Source organism: Nematolebias whitei, chromosome 21, assembly GCF_014905685.2.
Source record: "Nematolebias whitei isolate Nwh7 chromosome 21, NemWhi1, whole genome shotgun sequence".
Lineage (NCBI taxonomy): Eukaryota > Metazoa > Chordata > Actinopteri > Cyprinodontiformes > Rivulidae > Nematolebias > Nematolebias whitei.
This window is the reverse complement of record NC_056518.1, coordinates 20,024,683-20,034,963: the sequence shown is the minus strand read 5'-3', so window position 1 is coordinate 20,034,963 and position 10,281 is coordinate 20,024,683. Positions and strand designations below refer to the sequence as shown.

The 10,281-nt window shown below is 39.2% G+C and overlaps 1 protein-coding gene across 2 annotated transcripts in view; it reads left to right on the top strand.

Moving 5' to 3' along the window:
• The window catches only part of LOC119426955 (interferon alpha-inducible protein 27-like protein 2), a 7,219-nt gene extending 2,537 nt beyond the window's left edge, over positions 1-4,682 (top strand). The window contains exons 2-4 of one of the 2 annotated variants that reach the window (XM_037694529.1): positions 553-585; positions 4,159-4,320; positions 4,485-4,682. In XM_037694529.1, coding sequence (XP_037550457.1) covers positions 553-585; positions 4,159-4,320; positions 4,485-4,570 — 281 coding nt within the window. In that variant the 3' untranslated portion in view covers positions 4,571-4,682. Of the gene's footprint in view, positions 1-552; positions 586-665; positions 828-991; positions 1,249-4,158; positions 4,321-4,484 lie in introns of those variants that run through there. The other variant, XM_037694528.1, reaches the window with a different exon arrangement.
• The last annotated feature ends 5,599 nt before the right edge of the window (positions 4,683-10,281 follow it).

Genomic DNA, 10,281 nt, shown 5'->3' with positions numbered 1-10,281 from the left:
TATATATATATATATATATATGTGCAGAGCAGCGGACTCGGGACCTCAAGGTCCTGGGCTCAATCCCCGGTCATTGCGCATCTCGTGGTGTCTCTTGAGCAGAACATCTTATCCCCAGTTGCTCCCCAGGACACTTTCCATTGCTGCCCACTACTCCACCTGGTGGTGGATGTGGTAAAAGCAGAGAGCCAATTTCACCATTGTATGGGAACATTCAGTGATGACAATACATAAACATGTTGTTGTTGTTGTTGTTGTTGTTGTTGTTGTTGTTGTTGTTGTTGTTGTATCAATATAATTGAGTTTTTTGTTTGTTTTTATGATGTTTTTAACTTGTGTTGTTTTTTTATGAGCCAGATGTCAGACAAATCTCCATTTCATTGAATGTTATGGACAAATAGTTATATTGAACTGAATTGAATTTGATCACATCCAATATGGCGGCGATGTCGACGTTCGATTCAGCGCTCAATGAGGCGTCTACGTATATGTGTGGATTTAATGAGCTCCAGCGTACGGACCCTCCAGCTAATCAATGCTCTTTGATTTCAGTGACTGCTGCTGCTGCTGCTACTCTAGGAGCAGGTAGGAAACTGGAGGATGTCTTTGTTGATCTGTGTGTTTGAAAGCTGTCACTGTAAATGTTCTTCATGTGTTTGCATTAGGAGGAGCGGTGATTGCTGTTCCTCTAGTGCTGGGGGCTGTAGGCTTCACCTCTGTTGGAATAGCAGCCAGCTCCTATGCTGCAGGCATGATGTCAACTGCTGCCATCGCCAATGGTGGAGGGGTGGCAGCAGGAAGTCTGGTGGCTGTTTTACAGTCTGCAGGTAAACACTAATCACCCCCTGAATAATTATAACTAACAAAGCTGATCTATCTGTGACTCTGTGGGGTTAGTCTGACCCATCTGAAATGTATTAGCAAGAATATTGTGTTGCAGTGAGACGCTGTCTTGGTGTGACGGGCATTTTATTGTGTTTTCTCCCTGCAGGGATGGCTGGTCTGTCTACAGCTACCACTGCAGCTGTAGCTGGTACTGGAGGACTGACTGCAGGGCTTCTCGGTATTTTTATCCGAAAATGAGATCAGAAGAGGAAGTACACATGAAGAAAGAAAAATGTGTTAATTCTCAATTAAATCTAACTTTATTGATGTCTTACAAAGCTTTGTTATCAAAGAATTATAAAGGCGCTTAAAAGTTTTTGCTGATTATTTTGTCAAAATTCATCTTTTCATCTGTAAATATCAGAGTCAGAGTTTCTTTACTGTCATTCGCACCTCATGTGGTACATGTGGTGGAGCGAAATTATGTACACAGGGTCCCAGTTACATCCAACAATAAAATGTATAAGAAAAACAGTAATAACATCTAAGAAATGAACTAAGAAAAACATCATCAACTAAATATACACTAAGCATTCATGACATAAAAACATTGAACATCAGCACAAACATGAACATGAGTCTGTGTGAGCGGATGTGCACGCATGAACACAACATGAAACAGATCAGCAGCAACATGAAACAGATCAGCAGCAACATGATGTGGTTTTTCACAGTGATTATTCTGGTTAGAGATTCATGAGTCTAACAGCCTCAGGGTAGAAGCTGTTCCTCAGTCTAGTGGTTCTACACTTAAATATACTTAAATATACTATTAGATGAGAAAATTCATTTGTTTCAAGCACTTTTAGATTTTTCATCCTAATCTGTACTTGTTTTTGTATTTTTCCTTCACTGTGATGCGATCATCAGGCATGAGATTCGTTTTGTCTCCTCCTGCTGCTCAAAGTGTCCAGGTTTTATTTCTGAAGAAACGAAACTTAAATATGAGGTCTATAAAAAGCTCAGACATTTGGAGGACGGAATGTCGAATGTCTGGGGCTCCTCCCCCATAAAATTTTGAATCAAGTAGATGCCATTTCCTGCATTCTGGTGTATTTTAACTGGTTTTAAACATCTAAATAAGTAAACACGATTCAATAACTATATTAGTTAATGGCACAATAAGAAGTAGCCTGACCAACAGCTCTCCTTGTGTGAAGAGAGAACACTCCGCTTCTCTCATGCATCTTACTCCCCCACCCCCAGCTCATTCAGGTGTTTCACTTCGGGACAAATTGAGGTCGCAGATTGGTCAGTTGCTGACATGCCTGCACGATCGATTGACGGGTGGCGTCGAGGCTCCATCACCGACTGTGGAAACTTGACACTGGACCTCAAGCAACATGGACTCTGTGCCTCTCCTCTCTTCCTCCAAACTCTGGGACCTTGATTTACAAAGAAAATGCAAAATTTACTTTAATCAGAGAACATAACTGGACCACTCAGCAGCAGTCCCAGGCGAGATGCTTCTGATGCTGTCTCCTGTTCAAGAGTGGCTTGACACAAGGAATGCGACAGCTGAAACCCATGTCTTGCATACGTCTGTGCGTGGTGGTTCTTGAAGCACTGACTCCAGCTGCAGTCCACTCTTTGTGAATCTCACCCACATTTTGGTTTGTTGTTTCACCATCCTCTTCAGAGTGTGGTTATCCCTATTGCTTGTACACTTTTTTCTACCACTTCGTTTCCTTCCCTTCACCTCTCTATTAATGTACTTGGACACAGAGCTCTGTGAACAGCCAGACTCTTTAGCAATGACCTTTTGTCTCTTGCCCTCCTTGTGCAAGGTGTCAGTGGTCGTCTTTCGGACAACTGTTAAGTCAGCAGTCTTCCCCATGATTGTATACCCTACAGAACTAGACTGAGAGACCATTTAAAGGCCTTTGCATGTGTTTTAATTAGCTGATTAGACTGTGGCACCAGGTGTCTTCAGTATTGAACCTTTTCACAATATTCTAATTTTCTGAGATACTGAATTAGGCGTTTTCTTTAGTTGTCAGTTTTAATCATCAACATTAAAAGAAATAAACATTTGAAATATATCAGTCTGTGTTTAACTGATTAATATAATATACAAGTTTCACTTTTTGAATGGAATTACTGAAATAAATCAACTTGTTCATGATATTCTAATATTATGACCAGCACCTGTATATTTTTCAAGCTTTATAACAAAAACAAACAAAACAATGTTAACCAGGGGACTGCCGGTACAGACGTATCAAATTCAAATAACTATAACAGTCAGTCTGGCTGACATTGTGGACTGTTCAGTGCAGGAGGTGGCTCATCCTGACTTCCACACCAGTGGAGGTGCTGTTCTGCAGGAGGTGACCCTTCCAACTGTTATATTATTTAATTAGTGTAACAAATGAAACAAAATTTACACTTCAATTTCCACTCTGAGAAGGTGCTATTTATAAGACTGAGCTGAATACAGCACCTCAGACTGAGGAAGTCTTTCGGATGAAAGACAAAACGTTTCTACTTTTTTATTTTTTTGTTGTTGTTTTGCTTTGTTTTGTTTTTTTGAATGTCCAGAGGACCAGATTTAACTTTTTTAGATAAACAACAGTGATATTTCTACAAATAGGATTATCCAGGGTTGCAGTTTCTTAGGAAGACGTTCAAAGCACTCGAGGCTGAAATATACAAATTTAACAATGTAGCAAATTTGACTTTTAAATGAGTGTTTCATGCATGTTACACTAACAGCAGGTATCCTCCATATTGCAAAACAAGACGGCTACACAGCAGGAGCAGCACCAGAAATTGTACAAAAAGTATATTCTTCATGCACAAACATGACTCCAGTTTAATCCATTCTGCTGCTCTTGTTGTTTTACTTCTGAAACCTGTAAAAGGTGGAATGCTCATCACCATTGTCAGCATATGCTTCATGTGGGAGTGGCTGCATTCAGCAGTAAAGTCCTCCCTTCTCAGAAAAAGGCTTGTTGCCAGCATCTGAGCAGTAAACGTCATCACAGCTGAGGACTGGGCAGAATCTTCTTTCAAGCTTTAGGCTCGGTTACAACTTTGGACTATCATTCCTGGTCGTTGACAAACCATGGGACTCTGTAAGTACAGCTGAGTAGTCTTGATAACATTTACACTTGAAGCCAAGAGAATGATTTGATGAGCTCCAGCTCTTTGATTTCAGTGACTGCTGCTGCTGCTGCTACTCTAGGAGCAGGTAGGAAACTGGAGGATGTCTTTGTTGATCTGTGTGTTTGAAAGCTGTCACTGTAAATGTTCTTCATGTGTTTGCATTAGGGGGAGCGGTGATTGCTGTTCCTGTATTGCTGGGGGCTGTAGGCTTCACCTCTGTTGGAATAGCAGCCAGCTCCTATGCTGCAGGCATGATGTCAACTGCTGCCATCGCCAATGGTGGAGGGGTGGCAGCAGGAAGTCTGGTGGCTGTTTTACAGTCTGCAGGTAAACACTAATCACCCCCTGAATAATTATAACTAACAAAGCTGATCTATCTGTGACTCTGTGGGGTTAGTCTGACCCATCTGAAATGTATTAGCAAGAATATCATGTTGCAGTGAGATGCTGTCTTGGTGTGACGGGCATTTTATTGTGTTTTCTCCCTGCAGGGATGGCTGGTCTGTCTACAGCTACCACTGCAGCTGTAGCTGGTACTGGAGGACTGACTGCAGGGCTTCTCGGTATTTTTATCTGAGATCGAGATCAGAAGAGAAGTTGCACATGGAGAAAAATAAAAATAATGTAATTCTCAATTAAATCAAACTTTCTTGATGTCTCTCAAAGCTTTATTGAATAATTATAAATAAAGGCCATTGAAAAGTTTTTGCTGCTTGTTTTTGTCAAAATTAAGCTTTTTTTAACCGTAAATATAATAATATATTGAGAAAATTCAACTGTTTCTAACACTTTATTTAAAAAAAAAAAAATTTGTCCTAATCTGTACTTGTTTTTGTATTTTTAATCACTGTGATGCGATCATCAGGCATGAGATTGGTTTTGTCGCCCCCTGCTGCTCAAAGTGTCTCCAGGTTTTATTTCTGAAGAAACGAAACTTAAAAATGAGGTCTATAAAAAGCTCAAACCAGTAAAGCAGCTTTATGAAGATGAATCAGTCTCAAATGTAGTCGCTCAAGTGGCGGCTCGTCAATAGGGGGCGCTAGGGCGCTGCCCCACCACTCAAACCACTCATTATCTTGGAGACCGAAAAAAAAAAAAATGAAATAATTCAAAGTATTTCGGAATATACGTATATATTTTTTGTTGTATAAGATAAATATTTTATCTCAGAAATCAGTATCTCAGAAAATTAGAATATTACTTAAAACCAATTTAAAAAAAAAAGATTTTTAGAAATGTTCAACTTTCATAATATGACCATGAAAAATGTGAGCATGTTCAGCACTCAATACTTAGTTGTGGTTCCTTTTGTCTGGATTACTGCAGCAATGTGGTGTGGCATGGAGTCGATCAGTCTGTGGCACTGCTCAGGTGTTATGAGGGCCCATTTTTCTCTGATAGTGGCCTCCAGCTCTTCTGAATTGTTGGGTCTGGTGTATCACATCTTCCTCTTCACAATACCCAGTGGTAAATTTGAGCCGGATCCTGCCAGAACAAGATCCAGGAACGCTCTCATTTTGACCACTTGGATCCGGCAACTCAAATCTCCGCCCATAAAAGTCCAAAGTCATTGCACATTTTAGTTTTGATTACTCATTAAAAATACAACGAGAAGAGACGTTCTGTGGAGCGGATGTTCCGGCCGCAGCAGGCGCACCAGCTCGCGCACACGCTCCTGTCCGTGCAGCAGAGACGCGGACCGCATGTCCCACGGGGATGAGCGTCTTCATCCACCTTCAGATGTGCGCCACAGTGCACATTTTACGTACAGGAGCGTCCCCTGACAGCTCTGCAGACCGCGCACAGCTGCTGATGTGTCAGAACTCCTTCATACATTTCAGAGATAATACATAAAAAAGCTTAAAGTTAAAAAAAAAAAAAATTTAAAAGAGTGAAATGTTTAACGTGTATTATTCACATTACATCACATCTCAAAACAACGGCTCTAATTGGTCAAAATAACAGCCATCAAAATGTCAAACTGTCCAATTTATTATTTAAAATAAAGGGATAGATGGACAATTGAAGCACTGGAAGGCAGTGGTAATCGAGATTGGAGCAGAACAATGCGCAGGACTAAGAGTTTGGGTCGGACAGTGAAGTGTGTGTGTTGGGGGGGGGGGGGGTGTTAGGACGCTTGACAGAATGGGAGCTGCTCTATTCACACACAAGCTTGTTCCTGTTGCTCTCTAAAATAGTAATTTAATTCAACCTTGATTTATACAGGTTGTTAGTCTCATTGAGCCTCGAGAACTCAATCAAAATGTTTACAAATGTTTAACATGTTAAATGACACCAAAATGCAGGAGATAGCAACTCTTCACCCTTCAAAGTTTTGTTTGGGCAGGAAATTCCATTACCAGTTGACATTATGTTAAATGTGAACAACATAATTTTCTTCTGTGGATGAGTGTGTGTCAAGGTTGCAGGAAACGTTATGGATGGTAGTGGAGGCAGTAAAACACCGTCAAACAAAAAGCTTCAGAGCAACGGAAGAGATTTTATGATTTCAGAGCAAACTTTCAGTATTACTCAGCAGGAGGACAAGTGTGGGTACAAAACAAAGCCAGAAAGCGTGGGGTGTGTCCCAAGTTGCAGAGATGTTATAAGGGCCCATTGGTTGAGAGGGGGGTCCAGAGACTGTTATTCACTTCAACAGACTTGAGTCTTTTGTTCCTTCCTTAGCAGTCTCATCCCCAATAGCTGTGGGATCCAGAAGAAGAGGACAGCTGAGTGCCAGACCTGCTCAATGCCAGTACAGAGGAGTCCAGGCAGATGCTGGCAGGGACGATCATCAGTGTGACACGAGTCATCATGCAAAGAGGCCCATGCCAAGAAAGGAGCAAAGCCCCCCACTGCAGGGTACTGGAGAGATGGAGAATGTCCCTTTGGCTGGTTCATCCTCTGCACCGTTTCCCTGGGATCTGTCAGCGCTGCAGGTTCAGCAGGGGGCCTTTCCCCAAAGGACTAGACCAGCTGGGCAGGCTCGCCCTGGACATGCAAGGTCTCGAGCGCGAGTTGTTTTAGGTGGTGGTGGTGGGGGGGTGGGGGGGTGTTGATGTGCTTGGGCAGGACTCATCAGTGGAGGCAAAGAGACTGATCAGGGACAGGTGTGTTCAATCAGTGGAGGAGCAGAACACTGGACAAAGGTCTCAAACAAATTGAGGAAGAGAGCTTTTGCAGTGGTTGTGGCAGCACCCTTTTGGAGGGAGGGTGCCGTTTGCAGTCACTTAGGGCTGCCATCGACGAAGATGGCAAGATGGCAGGTGTTCCTGTGTCAGGAGGGGAGGCTGGGTACCTCCTTTAACTGTCAGGGCTGGGTTTTAGTGGAGTGTAGTCACCATCTTGGGCTCCTGCTTCAGTTCCTGCTGCCTGCTCTGATCTGGTGTGGAGCCAATCCAGGAGGTCCCATCATCGTCCAGCTAAGCCGATCCCCGGAGCGTTGGATGACATCACAAGCTTAGACCCTATAGGGGTCTCACCACTGGGCGAGCTAAGTGAACTCATTTATTTAATCTTTATTATAGGTCCTAATTTCTTAGCTTAAGTGTTGGGTTTTTTAGGAGCAGATGCACAAATAAAGACACTAGTGTGTGGCGATGAACGGTTCTGACATTCTAGGCAAGATCTTCTGCCTGTGTGACCCACAAATTTATTACAGTATTAAAATTGTGGCTAAAGGCTAAAAGATGGAGAACACCAGCTAAAAACTAAGTGTTGCAAAATGCTATCCGAAATTGGCAAAATGCTAACTAAAGCTAAAGCAGCTTGTTGCTTGATAAAAGTAGCTCCAGAATTATTAGACGTAGATTTACCAGAAGTCTTAAATAAATTTGAAAGAAAACAATGTGTTGACGAATTTTAAGAGATCTCTTCTAGATATTTAAAAGTAATGTCTGTATTACAGTAATAAAGCTATATGAAGTTGTAAGTTCTTGATAAAGTTAAATACATGTAACCAGATTTTAAATAATGTTACTAAAACAAAAGTCATCTATCTCCTGGAAGAGCTGAACCTTTAAATGTTTTTGCAATCAGAGAATTGTCCGTTAAATTCAGAACATTTATTTGGATTATGACGTCACTGTTTGTCAAGCGTCTAATTTTGAACTATAGTGTTGTTTCTGTTAGGTGGCTAAATATTTAGCACAACTCATACATGTCATTTTGCTGTGTGGTTTTTTTTTTTTTTTTAGAAATGGAAAAAATTAATTAGAATCTGAATGTTGCAGCATAAAATGGCTTTTCGCTCCACTTGCAAGCTTGCTTTGTCACTATACTCAACTCATTTCCTGTTATCAGACCCATGACTGAATAAATAAAGTGAAATGTTTGTTTCAGTAACTTCATTTCACTTTTTGTTTTAAAGGAGAAATCTGGATTCAGATGATTAATGGAGCAATATACCCAGGTGGAGGTGTGGGGTTTCTGTTGGTTTCCATAAAATAAAACAGAGTGCTGCTGAATGTTTAATTCACAGTGGAAATAACAGGAAAACATTAATAATGAAAGTTTATTTTGAGGGGAGATTTATTTTCTGCAGCATAGTTTTGCTGCATATCAGTTGAGACAAATGTTTTTGTTTTAATAAGAGTAAAAGAAGAAGTGTAATACTGCGATTATTTCAAATATATACTACAACACAGCATGGGATCAGTGCAAAACAGCAAACCACCAGATTCCATATGATAAATGTTGATTCTGTTTCCCCCACTGTCAGTAAAATCTTTTTGGGCCTTTAATTTTCTGTTCTTGTAAACTTAATTTCCTGGCAACTGTATATAAAAAAAACAGACTTTTAAAGACATCAAGGTTGATTTTATTGTTCACATCTCGGTCTCCACACTGTCCTGCATGTGTTCTGTGCTTCAGCTCCAACACTTGAAATTATTTCTGCATCAGGTTCTGTAGGATGTTTAATAATAATAATAATAATTTTTAAAAAGTCATTAATAGTTAAAAGATGTGTTCTGTCTCCTACTGCTGTAAAAGAAATGATACATTTTGGCCTTTAATGTAAGTGTGTTCTTTTTATTTGTTGAGCTGACTATGAAGGGGGACTCTTTTTTTTTTTTTTTGATGGGGGGGAGAATAAAAAAAGGAACAGACGCAATTATTTTAACCAGCTTCCTATTTTAATAATGTGTGTTACTTCCCCGTTGAAAGTCTTCCATCAAACACTGTTCGTCTTCAGCACAAGTCTTCACTTTGATGGAGCCAAATAAAAACTGCAACACGTCAACAACTAATTAGACCGACGGTGCCGATGGCGTCAGACAAGATGAACATTCAGCACTTCAGGAACATTAAAACTGCACATGGTGGAAATTAGAAAGTGCTACAGTTGTTGTTTTAAACAAAAGGAAAAAGAGACGAATCAAAAATGCACACAAACACCAACATGACTAAACAACAAGAAACAAAACTGACAAAAGGCACCAGTTTAATTCTTTAAATGTGGAACTGCCCAAATCTGCATAAAAGAAGAATTTACAAAAAACTTCTGGTTTCTCCATTCTGCTTAAATAAATACAGAATATAATGATTAGATATTTCTGTTTCTAATATTTCTGAAAATTAATTTAATTTTAAATATTCTTTGAATTATAGTTTTTTTTTTTTTTTTTTTTCAAAGGGATATCAACAAAAATATAACTATATAAATACAGAAAAATAAATGGAAGTTTTAGTATTTAAGTAAATTTTTCAGTAAAGTAAATTTTTAAAGCTTTTTAAATGCAAATAATTTTATGATTCAGCTGTTTTTATGTTGTTTGTATTGTTGCTACCAGGTTTATTTATCGGTGTGTCATGCTGGGCTTTTGTTTTTTTGTTTTGTTTGTTTGTGTTTTTTAATGGCTAAATTGTGAAATGCTTTAGTTGTTTTAATGTGCAAAAAAAAGTTATGTAAACTTTGCTGGAAAAGAACAAAAAAAAAAAAAAAAAAATTTAGTTTTTGCTGGCTGTCCATAAATAAATGTTAAACAAAAATATGGTTACTGGACTAATTATGAGCATTGTTTTTATGTTTTAGTTGTAAATACAATAAACTAATCTTTAAATCGTTATAGCAGACAAGTTTTAGTATAAATCCTCAGTTTTCTTATTAAAACTTACAAAATCTTAAAATCCTGAATTTCAAAACTATTTTTATAACCTGGCAGCTCAAATGTGGTTCAGTTAAATGGCCTTTTCTTGTTTAAAGTCATAAATTGACTAAAATAAAACAAAATATTTTAAAATCGGTCCTCAACAAAGTATTCTGAGGTGCTGCATTTTACTTCTTGT